The 19,250-nt window shown below is 32.5% G+C and overlaps 1 protein-coding gene and 1 long non-coding RNA gene across 3 annotated transcripts; both read right to left on the bottom strand.

The window, feature by feature from the left end:
* Positions 1–3,316: 3,316 nt before the first annotated feature.
* Positions 3,317–15,989, bottom strand: LOC145318344 (uncharacterized). Of its 2 annotated transcripts, XR_013879313.1 has the most exons (4): positions 15,915–15,989; positions 15,647–15,732; positions 3,923–4,118; positions 3,317–3,363 (listed from the first exon to the last, which is right to left on the bottom strand). It is a non-coding gene; the product is annotated as an uncharacterized LOC145318344 (long non-coding RNA). The 2 variants fall into 2 exon arrangements; XR_013879312.1 differs by lacking the exon at positions 3,317–3,363 and having other exon boundaries at positions 3,377–4,118.
* A 623-nt stretch (positions 15,990–16,612) lies between these two features.
* Positions 16,613–19,002, bottom strand: LOC145318343 (eukaryotic translation initiation factor 4E type 3-like). The gene is made up of 3 exons (XM_080159643.1): positions 18,851–19,002; positions 18,421–18,470; positions 16,613–16,838 (listed from the first exon to the last, which is right to left on the bottom strand). The coding sequence occupies exons 1-3, from the start codon at positions 18,905–18,907 to the stop codon at positions 16,754–16,756; spliced, it is 192 nt and encodes a 63-aa protein (XP_080015769.1). The 5' UTR covers positions 18,908–19,002; the 3' UTR covers positions 16,613–16,753.
* Positions 19,003–19,250: the final 248 nt, after the last annotated feature.

The raw sequence follows: 19,250 nt of genomic DNA, 5'->3' as shown, positions 1-19,250 counted from the left end.
GCTAATAGTATATGTTTATTAAAGATATTATGTTTATAGTTATTGTAATCATATAAACAACCAGTTCAAATATGTATGCCTACAACCATGCCTGATTTACGTCACATATTAACACACAGATATTTAATTGCACAGACAAACACTAAAATCCTGGTCCAGAGCTAATGTTATAGCATGTACCTCTTGAATTTATTCAGTTATTTATTAACTCTCCTACCATCAACTTCTCTTTCTGGCTTTAAAAGGTAATGACTTAGTTGTTTGGCATGCATTGTAGTTTAAATTTAGGCCCCTTGGTACTTAGCATGAATTGAGCTCAGGCCTTATGTTAGAACTCTAACACTTAGCACAATTCACTGCTTGGGACTTAGGGCACATTTCTGTCCTACTCTACTTATAATTTTAACACTTATCCTGTAAATATTTTCATACTTAACTTATGCACTTGTAATATAAATACACTTTATAAAAACATTTTCCTTCCTTAATATTTAATATGCTTATATAATTCTGATCGAATATCAAAACCAACCATTTATTCTTAGGTTAAAGCAACATAATACCTCGCGTGGGACTTTTGTTGAGCTTCCACCAGCTCAACCAAATTCGTATTATACTTGTGGGAATAGAGGGTTAAGCATTCTAAACAAACGAACCGACGATGAGAATGTCTATGTGTATTGCATTAAAATTAGGTTTTAGTAGTACTCATAGAAGAGCGGTCTCCATACCTAACTATGGACAAACGCCCCATTCGCACACACAAGCCTGTAATCACTGTTTACGAAAAAAATCAGAACTCCCCCCCCCTCCCCCCCCAACTTTACACTAATTGAAAGGCCGTAATTTATTGAATTAAAATGTGATTATCTTCCAAGTATTAAGATTTTTTGTGTGTAGCGAATGATCTCGCTAACAGCTGAACCGATATGATTCTTCTTTACAATGAAGCCTCTTATAGGTTCTGCGATGGGCTATTTTTCTGCCATTCAATATCACTTCGAATATAGTGCCCATAGATCCTAGGGGCACAGCACAGCTGCTAGTCCTATTTCATAAAGTGGTAAGCTTTTCTTCTGTGGCGAAGGATCTCGCAAACCGCTGAACTGATATGGTTCTCCTTTACAGCGAAGCTTCTTATTTTTGGGAAGGTGTTATGCTATTTTAATTTTATTTAATAGTCGTCCGTTGGTTTAAAGCTATTTTTTTGCCCTTTTATATCCCTTCAAATATCCCAAGATACTAAGGACGCAGTTGTTGCTAGAATTATATAAAGTAGTAAGATTTTTTTGTCTGAGGCAAAGGTTTTTGCTAACCTTTGACCCGATATGGTTCTCCTTTACATTGAAGCTTTCTGTAGGTCCTGAGGTGGTTTTAGGCTATTTTTCTGCCCTTATTTATCCTTTAGAATTTATAGATGCATTTTTAAAAGCGAGTTTTTCTATAATCAGGGTCGGTCCGTCCATTCGTCCGGAACGGATAGCTCTTTTTTTAATAATGGCATGTTAGAGTTGTCCTATAAATTTGAAACTTTAAAGGGTGATTCCTTTTATAGTAAGGTACAATTCAGAAAGCGTAGCAACCCTATATTCAATACTAGAATGTCGGTACGTCCATTTTAAACATGTAAATTTTTTTACTTTTAAACAACAAATTTGTATATGATGTTATTATCCAATTGATCTGATTTTTGGAATACTGATTCCTAGGACAACAAAGTACAATTTCATAAGTGAAGCATCTCTATAACCAAGTCCTAAAAATGTAAGTATGTCCTTACTAATTGTCATGTATTTTAAACAAATTTACTTTTTTTTCGATTTTTATACTTTTATATATTAATTAATGAGTTCTGACAATCTACAGGTATTAACCTTGTTTCCTACCGTTTCAGAGCTTCGCTTTTATGGATGTTGTCATCCTTGTTTTTTAATGTCTATTTTGGGGCGACCAAATAATTACTGTTTGGAGGGAACAGAGGGCGTAACTCAATCTTTCACGCAATTAAAATGAGAGTGCAATCTAAATTTATGATTCAAGTATGATCCTCCCGGTCACCAGGAAAATTTTATCGGCTCCTGTGACTGCAAATTTCAAACTTAATCTTATTAATATGAATATAGTTTTTAAAATTAACAGGGTTCAGCAGCTGCGGGTAAGCCTCAGTTAAATCGTCATATTATAACTTTAAAATTAAGCAGGATATCTAAATTTGTTTCTTAACAGACAATTCTTCTTATTAAAATCTTATTTTGCCCACCTGCGGAATTTTAGGCTTGTGCGCGGCTGTCGATCCCTTGAAATTACTATTCTTAGCCCAACATAAGAAAACGATATATTCTTTGATAACAGCTGATTAGAAAAACAATATTTCCTTTTAATGAAAAATTATCTATTTTTGCAAAAATCATGTTTTTAAATTCTTTAAAAAGTTATACAGCTTAAAAAATAAAAATAAATAATTTTTATTTAACACCTTTTTTTATTTTGCTGCCTTAATAAGGAAATATTTAATATATTTGAATCGGCTTAATGCAATTTTTTTCTTTTTTTTTATGATTATTCAATACATATAAAAAAAATAACATTTAAAAATCTCGCCACAAGAAGATTTAACAAACAAAACATTGATTTTGAGTACAATTTGATTTTTAAGTTTTAGAAAAACTATAGAAATATTCAAAGTTAAGTGTTTGTTTACATTTTGAAAAAATAATTTTGCCCTGTTCTATTTGATTAGAACTTTTCAAACAAACTTTATATTATAAAAGATTAATATTTTTTTATGTTTTTTAAAACATATTACTTTAGTTTGGTTAAAAGTTTATTTTTCTAGGTGATTTAGGGGTTGCAATTTTTTTGCAAATTACGTTTTTTGGCTTTTCATTCAAATAAGTTGCACAATTTTGGTTTTTACTGTATAAATTTATTAAATGACTTCAGAAAAAATATTATAATACTTACATTTACTTTTTTTTCTAACAATCTGTTTTAAAGGAGACTTTTTTTTATCGCTGACAAAAATGGCATTATTCTGCAAAAAAAAATAATTTTTTTGCAAATTTAAAGATATGAAAGTACTCAATAAATGGTTAACTTTAATTTTTGTTTTAGCAAAATGGATTATTGTTTCTTATAAGATGAAAATAAGGTATCGCAAATATTTGTTGCAATTTTAATGCGATTTTATTGCAAATAGGAAGACATAGGATTTTAGTTTTAACAGATTATGATTCTGGACCCAAAATTACATAGGACTGAAGTTTTCCTTTGTTGATTGCTGAAAGTTAAAGTTTCTTGCTCTAGAATCGCTATGTGTGGTGTGACTTTAACGGATTGGACCAGGTTCATTAAAATTTCACTAAGGGGGGGGGGGGTTAATGCAACCATCTCGTAATCAGTGAGCAAATGGCACTTAGAATTCGAATTTCGATCTGAACTTTTGCATGAGTAATCCTTGGTAGGTATATTTTTTCCTAAATCGAACAAAAAGTTGGAAAAGTAACGGCTGGCGGCTCAGCCGTTCAGTCGTTTTTTTGCGTATTTTCAGGGTAAATCCATCATCAATTATGTAGGAATCAACTTTTTAAACATACTTTTGGTTTAATTCATGTTAAATGATAGCAATAACCATTTTTAAAACTTCTAGTACCAACAGCTACAGTCTAGAACCGTTTAATAGTGTTTTGGAGTGGAAAAGAGTATTATGTGGAGATAGGTTTCGTGACTAATTTGCAATATAGATATCCAAAAAATGGCAAAACGGCTATCCGCAAGCTGTTAGCCGTTACTTTTCCAACTTTTTGTTCGATTTAGGGAAAATAGACCTATCAAGGATTTACTCATACAAAAGTTGAGATCGAAATTCGAATTCTAAGTACCATTTGCTCACTGATTACGAGATGGTTGCATTAACCCCCCTCCCCCTTATCGACGGCGGTGTTTTTAACTGTTGTCCGGTTACTAAACACTTCCGCATTTTTTCCAGCGTACTGCATGTCACAAAAACGGCTTCTAAATGCGGCGTTGAATGTTACACTGCCGCCTCCGCCGTTACCACCATGACCGCTACAACATGCGCAGTTGTAGGACACTCCCACGGCCTCTGGTTGGCTTTTCTGAAAAAATATATTAACTATTAATGAATTTTGATTGGTTGGTTCATTAAGTAGAGTTTTTAAACGTTTCAACCAATAATTGTATTCTATAAAAGTGTTAATTTTGTGTCTTAACATTTGGGATGTACATCAATTTATCCGTCATTGTCTTATCCCTTTTAGATCCCTAAGTTTTATATATTTTTTATGTCAACGTATTATAGACAGCTTTCCTCGGATATTATGCAGATAGTATGACTGAAAACTGGTTCTAATCCAGCGGATATACCATCTCCTTCCTCAACCTTAAATCATATCCTTATAATAAAGTAACAAGATGTCTGTCTGATTATACCAAAGGATCTCCCTAACCCCTGAACTGATATGGTTCTCTTTTACAGGATAGCATCTAAGGACCTAAGGTTCTTTTTTTAGGGGAGGGAAAAGAAAGTAGAGAGGAAAGAGAAAGCGCCCCTATGACCCGCCCCCCCCCCCCAAAAAAAAAAAAAAAAATATTAGGTCAATAGGCTGTTTATTACACTAGTCCCCAATATTTTATAATTACGTTTTCTTATTTCATGGTATAACAAAGGGGGGAGAGAGAAAGAATATTTACCCCCATCCACTTACAGTTTTAATTTCTTTTAAACTTTCGACGGAAATTTTTGGAGAGTGAATTAACAGGTATCTAGAGGTATGAGACAATGGACGAAAAATTGATGTACAACCCCAATAATATTATAATGATACTCAAAATTTCCCCTTCTTTAGATTAAAATTACTTGTTAAAATGTTTGATCACTCAACTTAATGAATCAATGAATCAAATTGACTAACATCCTCAAAGTTTTTAAGTCAACGAATAAGAAAACTTCGGGGACTAGTGTAATAAACAGCCCATTGTCCCCTATTTCTTACTGATTTTTACTGGTACCCAAACTTTTATATAGATATCAGGGGCAGTCCGTCTCATCAACAATTCTTCAATAATTCTTCAACAATTCTTGGAAAATCACCAAACCTACCACGGTAATCGTCAGCTGATATAGCAAAAAGAAAGATGCAACTACTTCTATTATGTACTATTATTCATTTCAGACAGTATAAATCATAAGCTATCACCAAACCTCGTTAGCTTAGAATTTTAGAATTGCCGTCTGCTGGTGGAATCAAAACAAAGATTTCTTACTAAAGAATTTAGAATTAGGGAGATTAAAAATATATTTTTAAAAACTTCTTAAAATTAAAATCTTTAAATTTTTTTCTTATCCAAAATATTTGTAACTGTTTAAAATCAAAAACAAAATATTTCAAAAAAATTTTAATCCTAAACATTTTCAAGCACTTTGTTTAACCCCCTGAAGTAGGTTAACGCAAAAGTTTCAAAATGATTCAATAACTAAATAATATCTCACTTTATGAATCTATAAAAAAAATGAAATAGGACAAATTCAATCAAAACAATTTGGATCTTTAAAGAAAAATTGAAAATAATTAGAAAATAATCAAACTTATGCCTAAAGCTCAAAATTAAATTCATTTTTCATTATTTATCAAACAAGGATGACAACATCTATGAGATCAAAGCTCTGATACGATAGGACAAATGGACATGAACACTTATAGAATGTCAGAACTGAATAATCAGAAGTTAAATGTATAAGAGTCGAAGCAAAATTGTTAGTAAACTTTGTTGAAAAACTGCTTAATACAGGATAATGTTTATGGACATACTCACATTTCTAGGACTTGATTATAGAGTTGCTTCGCTTATAATATTGTACTTTGTTGTCCCAGGAAACAGTATACCAAATCAATAGGATAATTAGATCACATAAAAATTTGTTATTAAAAAGTAAAAAAAATCAACATAATGTTTAAAATAGACATATGGACATTCTGGTAACAATTATAGAGTTGCTACGCTCTCTAAATTGTATCTAACTACTACAGGAATCACATGCAAAGTTTTAAAACAATAGGACAATTCTAATATGCCGCCCTTTTGATCGTTTTCAATTTGTTTTACATTAATGATAGGGAAAGGGGGGACTCTGTGCTCTACAAGGCACTTTGGGGGAAATTACCCATATCTTAAATGATTCAAATGTTTGTAAGTTGTAATATTCGGAGAAGATTAGAAGTTTTTAGGTTTGATTATTGCAGTACTTATTAAATCATGATTTCAGGGAAGCTTTTTTATTTTACTTCCCTAATTCGCCACTTTCCTCCAACGTGTTTAGCCATTAGAGACAAGAAGTTGCCAAGAAAGTCAAAATTAAACTACTACAAATATTATAAAATGTATGATTGTGAAAATTCATAGCTATGTAGTTCAGAATTTTATTGCTAGGTGTCGTAAAAACCTTTTTTGAATTAAAATATGTATATGAGATAAATTTTTAAATAATCTTAAATATTTTTCAAAGTATCACAGCTATTCACTCTTTAGGATTTTTATAAATTTATTCACTCTTTAACATATAATTTACGAGTAGTTTATGATTTAGATAAAATACCTAAATATTGTAAAAAAGCTTAATTTCTGCCCATACATCTTTAAACTGGACGTGTAGGCAAACTCTGTCTATCCTTTTAGCATGGCTTTTAGTAAACAAAGCAAAAAGTGTTAAAATAATGCTTGAGTTTCTTATCAAATTCTGCCAAAAGTTGCTTTATCTCATCATCAAGTTTAAACTGGAAATCTAAGAAATCAGCTCTAAAGCATTGTTTGCCAGAATAGCCTTCCCTTGTCCCTGTATAGATATACACAGATAGTCATTTACCCTGTTACTTTTATATAAAGTGAAACTTGTAGCTGGCTGAAATAACAATTCTCCCCATCCCCTCCCCTCCAACTGGAAAAATTAACTAATAAAGTAAAACTTGTAGCTGGCTAAATAACTATTCTCCTCATCCCCTCCCCTCCAACTTGACAAACGAAGTAATACAGTGAAACTTGAAGCTGGATTAAATAACAATTCTCCACATTCCTCCCCTCCAACTGGATAAATGAACTAATAAAGTGAAAATTGTAGCTGGCTAAAATAAAATCCCATCCCATCCCACTGGATGAACGAACTTACTAATAAAAGGGTTGTGGGGAATATGGTGGGTCCACGCATGAGGTGCATGATCAAATATCTCATGATTTATCGTTCTTAATTACTTACTACTTATATACAGTGGGAGGCGTAGTGAAACAAATTAGTTGGGGGGGAAAAGACCAATTCAACGGTGTGCGGTCATTTCCGCATATTATCACATAAGCATATTGTTTTATCAATACACAAAAGCAAATTAAATTAGAAGTTGTATACAGTAGTGAGTGTAATGGATCTAAAGGGATAAGACAATGGCTGATAAATTAATATACATCCCCGATGATGATACTTAGAATAACCCCTTATGTAGAATAAAATTTGTGGTTAAAAGTGTGAACACTCAACCTATTGATGCAACCAATTCAAATTGACTCAATCCCCAAAATTGTTAAGCTAACAAATAAGAAAACGTTATTTAAAACTTTGGGGACTATTGTCATTGCCCACTCTTTCTCTGCTGTACAAAGTTTATACTGTGTTAACAAGGACAAAAGGGATGAAAAGTAGAAAATGTTTTTTTTCATGAAATAAAAGAAATATATATATTTTTCATTAAATAAAAAAAATATATTTTGTATCATGTATATCAAAATATTGTAGATCCTAAATAAATTTAGCTGAGTAATTTACCACATCGTATTATAGACATCTTTCCGTGGATAATAAGTGAAAACAAGGTTCCAAATGCCTGAGCTAACAAAACTGGTGCTAATATTATGATATTTACTTACTACTCATTTAAAATTTCTGTAATATCAATAGTAATAGAGTAGCCCCGCTACTCTAAATTATTTTGTTTTATACCAACTAAGAACTAACGGCAAATTTTCAGATATTTAAATTAATTTTTTTTAAAAAGAATTAATTAAGGATTATTAAAATCTCAAAAGCTTTTTTCTAAGTTTGTTTCAAAAATTAATTTAAATACTATGAAGAAAAAAAATACTTTATCGATGTACTTAATAGCTTAATGTACTTTTCTTCAATTTATACATGGCAACGTTTTATGGGGGCGTTGTTCAAAAAAGTGGTTTAAACACCACCAATAATTAAAATTTAAACAAAAATAAAAATCTGTATATTAAGTATTTTATATACATAGATATATTTAAATCTTTTATTACAAGCGACTTTAGATAAAGTATCAATTAATTCACATGCGTCGCATGTGTTTGAATGTATTCGCATCAATGTAAATTATGTTTGCAGGGATAAATGGAGTTGATATATGGATCTTGAAATTGTTGGCGAATTTTATCTATAATTTAGATGTCTGTCAACCCTTAACGGTCGGGGGGTGGGGGCGTTTTTTTTTCTATCCTGTTTTTTCTATCTCATTTTCCATTTTTTCCATCCTGTTTTTTCTATCTCATTTTCTGTGTGTGAAAGATAAAGAGCCCAAACTGCTTGACTTTTTAAGTATGGGTATGACACATAACTGAGAGTTGGAATTTTTTGAATATCTCCATCCTGGAGGGCACAGGATGCCAGCAAACCTGGCAGGGTCATCCAGGTAAAGAGCAAAAATATTTTTTTGACTAAAGCATTTTATCATGCCAAAATACTAAAAAATCCTCTAGTAGTACATCCTTATATAAAATACAGGTGTTCAAGTCACTTTCAGGTTCCAGGTATGATCCTGCAGGTCCTGATCCTCCAGGTCTCCAGAAATCTTTAAAAGGCTCCTGTGGCCGCAATTTTTGACTTAGAGACTTCAAAATTTAAACTTAAGATTTTCTTACATGTCTACATTACATATTAAAATTTCATGAAGATCCGCCGCCGTTTTCCCGCCGACCGCCGACTGCGGCGGCTTGCAGCTGCCAAGTACAGCTGCGGCCGCAAAAATTTATATTTTGATATTTCTAATGTAAAATTTACATAAAGATAAACATTTTCTGGAAAAAAATTTTCTTCTAGCTTCAAAAATAAGAAAATTACAGCCGTTTGAAATTTTTAAGTAAAAAAAGACCTAAAAACAAAGATTGTTAAATAAAAGGGTGAAGGAAGCGAAAATTGACTTAGACTTATAAAAGGTCGGAAATTCATTATCATACAGGGGACTTGCACAAAAAAATTTAGCTCTCTAGCTCTGACAGGAACTGAGATAATAAGGGGGGCGTTGAACGCCCCCGGGCCCCCCCCCCCCCCCCCCCGACCGATTAAGGTGCGGCAAGGGGCCCGACTGTAAAGAGTTAATGTAACTTTTTTACTACATTTATTTTTAATTTTTTATATTTTTAGGTATTTTCCTTATAGGATTTCAAACAGAGTAATAGATTAACAGGGAGAAAAAACAAAGTGAGTTGCAGTGTAGATTTGCTTTTAAAAATTAGTTTATTTGCCAACATTTTCCTGCCATTCAACTTTCTCCTCACCCTCAAATGGTTAAAGATTCAAAAATAAAACAAATATATTCTGTTCAAGTGTACTCTGGTTAAGAAAAATATTGGAAAATTAATCAGTATTATTCTGTTAGTGAGTAAATTCATATCAGCTTTTAAAAAGCAAAGCTTTTATATAATTAAAGTCTGTCTGTCTGTATGTTAGTTTATTATTCTGGCAGAGTTAGCTCTTCTGGTTAAATTAAACAGGTTAGAATTGTCCTATTAATTTCAAACCTTGTATAATGATTCCTATAATAATTAGGTATGGTTTTTGAATTGTAGCAACTTTATAATTGTTACTAGAAAGTACATCTAAAACATGATGATTTTTTTATTTATTCAGCTAATTTTTGGGATTCTGATTCCTATTACAACAAGGTACATTGTTATAAGCAAATCATCTCTATAAATAAGTTGAAAATGTCCTTAAAAATTCTCCTGTATTAAAGAAGATTGCAACAAATTTGCTTTACTTCAAATTTTTTTTAGACCTGTGTTTAGTATTCTTCTTATTAAGTTCTGATACGCTACAAGTGTTTATGTTCGTTTCTCCTACATTTCAGAGGTTTTCTTATATGGATGTTGCCAAATGAGGAAGTCTGTAATAAGATATGCGCCAAAGGGCAATAATAGGTAAATTTTGTTAATTTTATTATAATTCATGTATAATCATATCCATATTCCATAAAAAAATTTAAGGTGGGAGTTTGTACACTTACAGATTTTATCCTGGGACTTTCCCTCTAGGGGCTAGTGGAGCAAAACAGCTCTAGACCAGCCAATTTTGTATGTAGTCTATTACTGTAATCATAAACATTTAAAAAACTTAATTGGCGTCGGCAACCGCTGTAAACGCCGAAAATGGCGGTTTCCGTTATTTGCCGTTTTTCGGCGATGGTCAGAAAAATATTTTTTTGTTATGTAAACTAAGAGTTCGTCCTAAAATTTGGTTATCATAGCTTTAGAATTGGCCGCTCTACAGCTGTTTTAATATTTAGCGGCTGCCAAAAAAAATGAAATAAGGGGGGAGGGGGGAAGTTAGTACACTTATAGGAAATGAAATTCAATAGCAAATTTTGCCCTGGCTTGTTTTTCTAGTTATCAACCTAATTCTTTTTGTAAGCTCTCTTACATGACTGGATCTACCCATAAAACTTTAAAAATTTAATTTTGTGACTTTCCCTCTAGGGGCTAGTGTGGCAAAAAAAAACCCCAAACACTAAAAATTTAGGTTCTGAGCTTATTTTTAGAGATATTGAGATGATTTTTTTTTCCAGAAAACTTTTTTAACATAACCAAACTAAGTAAACATTACAGATTTCATTTTGAGACTTTCCCTCTAGGGGCTAGTGGAGCAAAAGACTCCCAAACAGTAGAAATTTTAGTTCTAAGCTTATTTTTAAAGATATTGAGATGATTTTTTTTCCAGAAAACTTTTTTAACATAACCAAACTAAGTAATCATTACAGATTTCATTTTAGAACATTCCTAGGGGCTAGTGGAGCAAAAGACTCCAAAACACTGAAATTTAGGTTCTGAGCTTATTTTTAAAGATATTGAGATGATTTTTTTGTAGTAAACCTTTTAACAACATAACCGTACTAAGTAGTCATTATAGATTTCATTTTGGAACTTTCCCTCTAGAGGCTATTGGAGCAAAAGACCCCCCAAACACTAACATTTTAAATCTGAGCTTATTTTTAAAGATATTGAGATGATTTTTTTTCCAGAAAACTTTCTTAACATAACCAAACTAAATAATCATTACAGATTTCATTTTGAGACTTTCCTTCTAGGGGCTAGTGGAGCATAAGACCCCCAAACACTAAAAAATTAAGTTCTGAGCTTATTTTTAGAAATATTGAGATGATTTTTTCCAGAAAACTTTCTTAACATAACCGTACTAAGTAATCAATACAAAATTCATATTGGGAATTTCCTTTTAGGGATCATGGAAAGAAAACAAAGTCATTCCTTAATTAGGACAGAAGTCACCTTCCTAGGAAGGACATAAGTAGCATCCCTTATGTGAGAATTTGTTAGATGAAGGGCATAACTTGTCTCCCTTAACAAAGATTTTGCAAGATGAAGGACATAAGTAGCCTCCCTTCACCACACAAAACCTAGCTTTTTGGTCCTTCACATAGCAAAATCTTGCATAAAATAGTTTATCTGTCCTTCACATAGCAAATTCTTGCAAAACATAGCATTTATGTCCTTCACATAGCAAATTCTTGCAAAACATAGCAAATTCTTGCAAATCATAGCAAATTCTTGCAAAACATAGCATTTATGTCCTTCACATAGCAAATTCTTGCAAAACATAGGTAATTCTTGCAAAACATAGCATTTATGTCCTTCACATAGCAAATTCTTGCAAAACATAGCAAATTCTTGCAAAACATAGCATTTATGTCCTTCACATAGCAAATTCTTGCAAAACATAGCAAATTCTTGCAAAACATAGCAAATTCTTGCAAAACATAGCATTTATGTCCTTCACATAGCAAATTCTTGCAAAACATAGCAAATTCTTGCAAAACATGGCAAATTCTTGCAAAACATAGCATTTATGTCCTTCACATAGCAAATTCTTGCAAAACATAGCAAATTCTTGCAAAACATAGCAAATTCTTGCAAAACATAGCAAATTATTGCAAAACATAGCATTTATGTCCTTCACATAGCAAATTCTTGCAAAACATAGCAAATTCTTGGAAAACTTAGCATTTATGTCCTTAACATAGCATTTTGGTCCTTCACATAGCAAAATCTCACAAAACATAGGTTTTTCTGACCTTTTTCTACCAGGAGATCAGAACTAAATCAGAACACACATAACAAGAGTTTTACATAATTTAACTCTGCATAAATTATGATAATTCATTATTATTACCCCTTCCCCCCCCCCTATTTAAAATTTACCCCTGCATAAATTATGATAATTCTTTATTATTACCCCTCCCCCCCCCTATTTAAAATTTACCCCTGCATAAATTATGATAATTTATGCTGAGTTAAATGTACTGTTTGAACTTCTATCTAACAGGATATGAGAACTGGGAGGTTGTGACACAAAAGAGGCCAGCTATGGTGCCATGTAGGAAAAGTGGCATTGCATTCTAGGGCCTAAAAGGCGTCATAGCTGGCCCCTTTTCAGTCCATCATATGACATGGGAAGGAGGTTGAGGAGCATTTTATGCAGTCTAAATTCCCAAGAATGCAATGCCACTTTTCCTACATGGCACCACCTCCCATGTCATATGATGGACACAAAAGAGGCCAGCTATGACGCCTTTTAGGAAAAGTGGCATAGCATAGTGGAATTTAGGCTGCATAAAATGCTCCTCAACCTCCTTCCCATGTCATATGATGGACTGGAAAGGGGCCAATTGAATAATTGTTAATCTGAATGTACTATGTAAACACTCTTGTTATGTGTGTTCTGATTAAGTTCTCATATCCTGTTAGATAGAAGTTCAAACAGTACATTTAACTCAGCATAAATTATCATAATTTATGCAGGGGTAAATTTTAAATAGGGGGGGGGGAGGGGTAATAATAAAGAATTATCATAATTTATGCAGGGGTAAATTTTAAATAGGGGGGGGGGAGGGGTAATAATAATGAATTATCATAATTTATGCAGAGTTAAATTATGTAAAACTCTTGTTATGTGTGTTCTGATTTAGTTCTGATCTCCTGGTAGAAAAAGGTCAGAAAAACCTATGTTTTGTGAGATTTTGCTATGTGAAGGACCAAAATGCTATGTTAAGGACATAAATGCTAAGTTTTCCAAGAATTTGCTATGTTTTGCAAGAATTTGCTATGTGAAGGACATAAATGCTATGTTTTGCAAGAATTTGCTATGTTTTGCAAGAATTTGCTATGTTTTGCAAGAATTTGCTATGTTTTGCAAGAATTTGCTATGTTTTGCAAGAATTTGCTATGTGAAGGACATAAATGCTATGTTTTGCAAGAATTTGCTATGTGAAGGACATAAATGCTATGTTTTGCAAGAATTTGCTATGTGAAGGACATAAATGCTATGTTTTGCAAGAATTTGCTATGTTTTGCAAGAATTTGCTATGTGAAGGACATAAATGCTATGTTTTGCAAGAATTTGCTATGTGAATGACAGAAATGCTATGTTTTGTGAGGTTTTGCTATGTAAAGGACAGAAAAGCTAAGTTTTGCAACTTGAAGGACATAAGCAGCCTTCCTAATGTAAGAATTTGTCAGACAAAGGACATAAGTCACCTCCCTTAAGTTAGATTTTGTTAGATGAAGGACATAAGTAGCCTTCCTTAGACCAATTTTCAGTGACTTCTGTCCTAATTAGGAATGACTTTGTTTTCTTTCCATGATCCCCTTTTAGGAGCTAGTTGAGCAAAAGACCCCACAAACATTAAAAATTTAGGCTCTGAGCTTAATTTTAGAGATATTGAGATGTCTGTCCATCTGTCTGTCAGTCTGTCCATCAGTCTGTCAGTCAATAATACTTTTGGGAAAATGTGATTTTCTAAGCTGCCATTTAAGATAGAAGGCTAAAATTCTTTGTCAACATTTAATTTGTTGAAAAACTGCTTAATACAGGAGATTGTTTATTGGACATACTTACATTTTTAGGACTTGATTATAGAGTTGCTTTGCTTATAACATTATAGTTTGTTGTCCCAGGAATTAATACACCAAAAATCAGATCAATCGGATGATTAGATCACAAAAAATTTGTTGTTAAAAAAGTAACATGTTTAAAATGGACGTACGGACATTTTGGTAATGGTTATAGAGTTGCTACGCTTTCTAAATCGTACCTAACTATTAAAGGAATCACCATTCAAAATTTGAAATTGATAGGACAATTCTAACATGCCTAAATTAACGGAAAAAAGCTATCCGTTACGGACGGACGGATGGACGGACCGACCCTAATTATAGAAAAGCTTTGCTTTTAAAAAGAATATTTAGCAATCCTCATAAGAAAATAACAGGATGTTTGTTTAATAGGGGGGAACTTCAACGCCCCCCCCCCCCCCAACCTATTAAGGTCCAGAAAGGGTACTGACCGTTTAGGGTTAAACATAGAGTAAATTCGCTACTAAAACTTAAACTCTAAAGTCATCCTAGATGTAACACGAATGTTATTTAGTTTCCTGCGAAGTTGTCTCCGATACAACCGCTAATTTTTAAAATCAAATTAATGTTTTTGATATACAAAATAATAATCCTTTAATAATTTTTAGTGCATTTAAATATAGAATGTAAATATTCTAAATAGAAAAAAATAATTTCTATCTAGGCGTTGCAAAGTTTTAAGTTCGCCAAATTTGAGATATGCCAGAAAGCCGGACCCACCTTTTTCCCCACAACCAATAAAAGATGTTCATGTTAGCAAACTAATTTTCTCCTGTCATAATATCCACTTATATCCTATTATCATAATCAGGGATCCTAAGGGATAAGACAATAAAGGATTAATTGATATACGCCTTTTATTTATTGATTTACAGCTTGCACACGCTGCTATTTTGTACTACCCTATCAAGAATTATTTAAACGAGATGGTTCCATTAACCCCCCCCCCCCCCCTTACTTCAGATTTTTTTTACGTTTTTTATGTAAAATTTGCTTTAAAATATTATTAGATCCTTGTCTTGGAGTAATAGAGGTTTAATTTGTAAAGGGGTAGTTTCACGAAAGGCATTTGAACTTAATTTAGTGAACCGTATATTTTTTCCTGGTTAATTAGTTAAACTACATTTATATGGCATATATTTGAAAAAATTTCAATTTTCTACCACGTAGTTTTTAAGATATCAAGACTTGAAAATCGTCTTTTTAAATTGCATATTATGAAAAGAAGATTTTTAAGTTTTAATATTTTCAAAACTACGTGGTACAAAATTGAAATTCTTTCAAATATATGCCATACAAATAAATTTTAACAAATTAACTAGTAAAAAATATGCTGTTAGCTAAATTAAATTCAAATGTTTAGACACCCCCCGGGCCCCCCCCCCCCCCCCTCCTCGGGAAGGTTTATAACTGACCTAACCTGAAACTGGATCCCTAACTGGCTTCTCAGGGAACCAATGGTCTCTGTACCTCTGGCGCAACACATCGATCAGGGCATCGTGGAACCTGTAAGTTAAACACAATTTTTTCATGGGACACGGAATAAATAACAATTAAATAACATTAACAAATGAACGGTGTCTTAATCTAAGAAATATACTTGAAATAGAATGCATATGATGTTACGGAGGAACAACGGAATATTAATGAAGTTTGTGCACTAGGTACTATACAAGCTTCTTCCATACCTGTGTCCATTTGTTGTGGTTGTGATGTCAACATGGTGGGTTGTGGTAGGAAAATTGCCAGCTTCAGTGGTTTTTGATAAGGCTGTGGCAGCGTTGTTTAGGGATTCCATAATGGCCGCACTTAACCCATCCTAAAATTGAATAAAAAGATTTTTAAGAATACATACAAGTTTAATTGTCATTTTTTGGCATTAATGTCAATTTGACATTTACTTAAGTATAGCTTTGAAATTTATCCGGTGGATTAGAACCGGTTCTAAGCAATACTAAAATTTATGTAGACAATTTTCTATAAATAATGAAATAAAATCATAATTGGAATTAATCTTATAAATTTTCATTTTAGTATCCGCGGAAAGATGTCTCAAATACTAGACCAATATCCTCGCAATTTATTTTTCGGCTATATTAATCAATATTCTATGAATAATAAAATAAAATCATAATTGGAAATAATCTTACAAATTTTCATTTTATTATCCGTGGAAAGATGTCTCAAATAACTAGACCAATATTCTTTGCCAAATATTTTTACGCAAATGTGTCAAAACTTCCAAAAAAAATTAGTTTGTACAGACCAATCTTTTTTTCATTAAACTATTATAAAGCCCATGTAAAATATCCTTGTAAAGGACAATTATTATACTTTAGACGCTTAGTATACTGATTGAAAAAAAAATATTAAAAATCAACATTCAACCAAAAAAATAAAAAAATATGAGAATGAATAAAACTCTCGGTTTTTCTTTTGACTTCAAAATCAAATAACCTAACTTATTTGTCTTCGAATATTTTTATTTTGCCCAAAAAATTATTATGTTGCAATGCTTAACAAATACTTACCAATAACCCTGTACAGTAGAGAATGTATAAATTTTCTTGAGACTAGCAGTATACTCGGCAGCCGTAGACCCCTTGTTTGCTCTAAATATTATATAATAGTTAGCTATTTATCGCATCGTAGTATAGACAGCTTTTTGCCGATATTAAAATGAAAAATTATAAGTGTAAAACCAGTTTTGTTACCTCAAAGAGGCCGAAGGCCCCTGTCAAAAAAACTGGTATTATTTTTATGATCTTTATTATAATATAATATAATATAATTTATTTCGGAAAAACAGAAGAATACAATGTTGCATTGGAAAGATAGCCACATGGCTATACGGATTGGATAAAAACATCAAAAAGTGTTGTTGTCCCATCCGTTTACAATGTATACTTTTACAATTTACATTACAAATACAAGTTATTCATTATAGTATAATTGTATCCATACATTATGTATCTACTGATTGCCTATAGGGGATGTCGTGGTTGTGATAAGATCACACCAATCACTGCTGTGATTATGGTCCATAGGACCGACATGCCATTTGGTTAGTTCACACACCGTGCTGTCCTTATCCTGAAAAAGGCGTCATGCACCAGATCCAAGCATCAAAGAGCACGGCGTGACCATGTGACCGTTGATTTCCCAAGGGTGGGACCGCGGGGGTTGCTAGGGGGGCTAGTGGGTGGGGTTTCTAGGACAATATGTTATGGTTTGATTTAGCACGATCTTTGCTATGGCAATGATCGAACCATATCCCAAAATATGTCAATAAGTAAGTTTATGAAATAATAAAGTAAAGTTCGCGAAGACAACGCTAAGACATTCTTTAAAATTATTAAAATTAATATTGAAACAAAAAATTGACCTTGATCTTGATCAGTATTAAAAAATTTTGAAAATTTGAAAATTTAAGAAAATGTTTAAGAAAATATTTTTGAAATAAAGATTTACAGGAATTTAGAGAATTTAGAAAATCTGAGGGTAGTTTAAAGATTGTTTAGATAATGATGATATTGGGGTGGCATAGGTATCGAGCATAATTGGGAAGGTCGAGTACTCTTAGTAGCCAGTGAAGCATTTTCATACGCACCAACAAACATAAAATTTGATATCAGACACAAAATTACTGTGACGAACATACAAAACCATATGTTATAGGCGTGTGTTGTTGTTGTTGCTAGGCTCCCGGGAAATGCATCCTAGGCATCCCTTCCCTTTTTTAATACAAATGGCGACAATACTAAGAAGATCTTTTGAGGTGTCGGTGAGGTCAAAGGAGCCGACTGTATCGTCTTAGGAAGGTGGTTGTGCCGGGTGGTAAAAGGGGAAGAAAGAAATTGAGTGTTTTTTGGGGAGGAAGTCGCCTTTGCGCAATTTATGTTTTTTGGCCCGGCCGGCGTTGTCTTTGTTAATTATTATATTTAATATGGAAAATAGGGATATTCAAATATTCGTGGAAAATTGTCTGTATACGATGCCATGCATGATTTTTCAGTATGGCTGAGAACCGGATCTAATCCAGCGGATATTAATAGGGTTTTTTTAATAGCCAGGGTTGACAGCAATAGAACATTGTTACGATAGGAGGTCAGCAATCCCTTACAGACGTATCTGAAATTTAGAAAAGCATTTATTTTTTATGATGTTTAATGAATTATCAAATAAGATGCTTACTTATCAACCCAAAATGTCCACGACGTTTGTAAAGGCACTCCTAAACTGTCCTGAAAAAATACATGAATTAAAAATCATGATCAATAATAATAGAAAATATGTGTTTAAATTCGTACATACAATTCATACCTATGTTTCAATGACTTTAATTTTAATCCAATTCAATGTGATAATAATATATTTTTCTGTATGTATTAATATTAATTCTTAGTACCTAATCATATTCTTTCATTATTATTAAGTATTTTTTTTAAATCCTGACAATGACCAGAATTGAACGATTTCTTACAATTAAAATAAGACTAAATTTATTATTAGATCACAGGTAGGTATGCATTATCATTAATGGTGAAGTAACTATAATATTGAATTAAAATCCAATGTACTACCTATCCTTTTCAGAATTATTCAACAATTTGATAATATTTACCTGTGATGAAAATTTATTGATTGTAGCTGGAGAGAAATTACTGGGAGAAAAGGCCATTTCTGGAGTTCCATTCTATAACAATAATGCATTTGTATTGAAACAAGGATGACATCTATCCATGTGTAGCAAAGTATCTACCTACCAGGTGTATCTATTTCGCTGTATACCGGGAGTATAAATCTATATAAGAGCAGAATCTATGTATCTACCAGACGGCAAGACCATATGATTAAATAATTATGAGAACAATCACTTTTCTTAAAACTAGCGTTTGCGCCCCTAGCATCTAAGGCCTAGGGGCTCTATATTCGAAGTGATATGGAAGGGGAGAAAAATAGCTTAAAACCATACCCAGGCTTATTTATAAAAATAAAATAGTCAAAAACCATCTCAGGGCCTA

Source organism: Acartia tonsa, chromosome 4 (genome assembly GCF_053477335.1).
Source record: "Acartia tonsa isolate MP-2025a chromosome 4, ASM5347733v1, whole genome shotgun sequence".
In the NCBI taxonomy this organism is placed as follows: domain Eukaryota; kingdom Metazoa; phylum Arthropoda; class Copepoda; order Calanoida; family Acartiidae; genus Acartia; species Acartia tonsa.
Note: the sequence above shows the minus strand (reverse complement) of the source record. Positions and strands in the feature narration are given on the sequence as shown.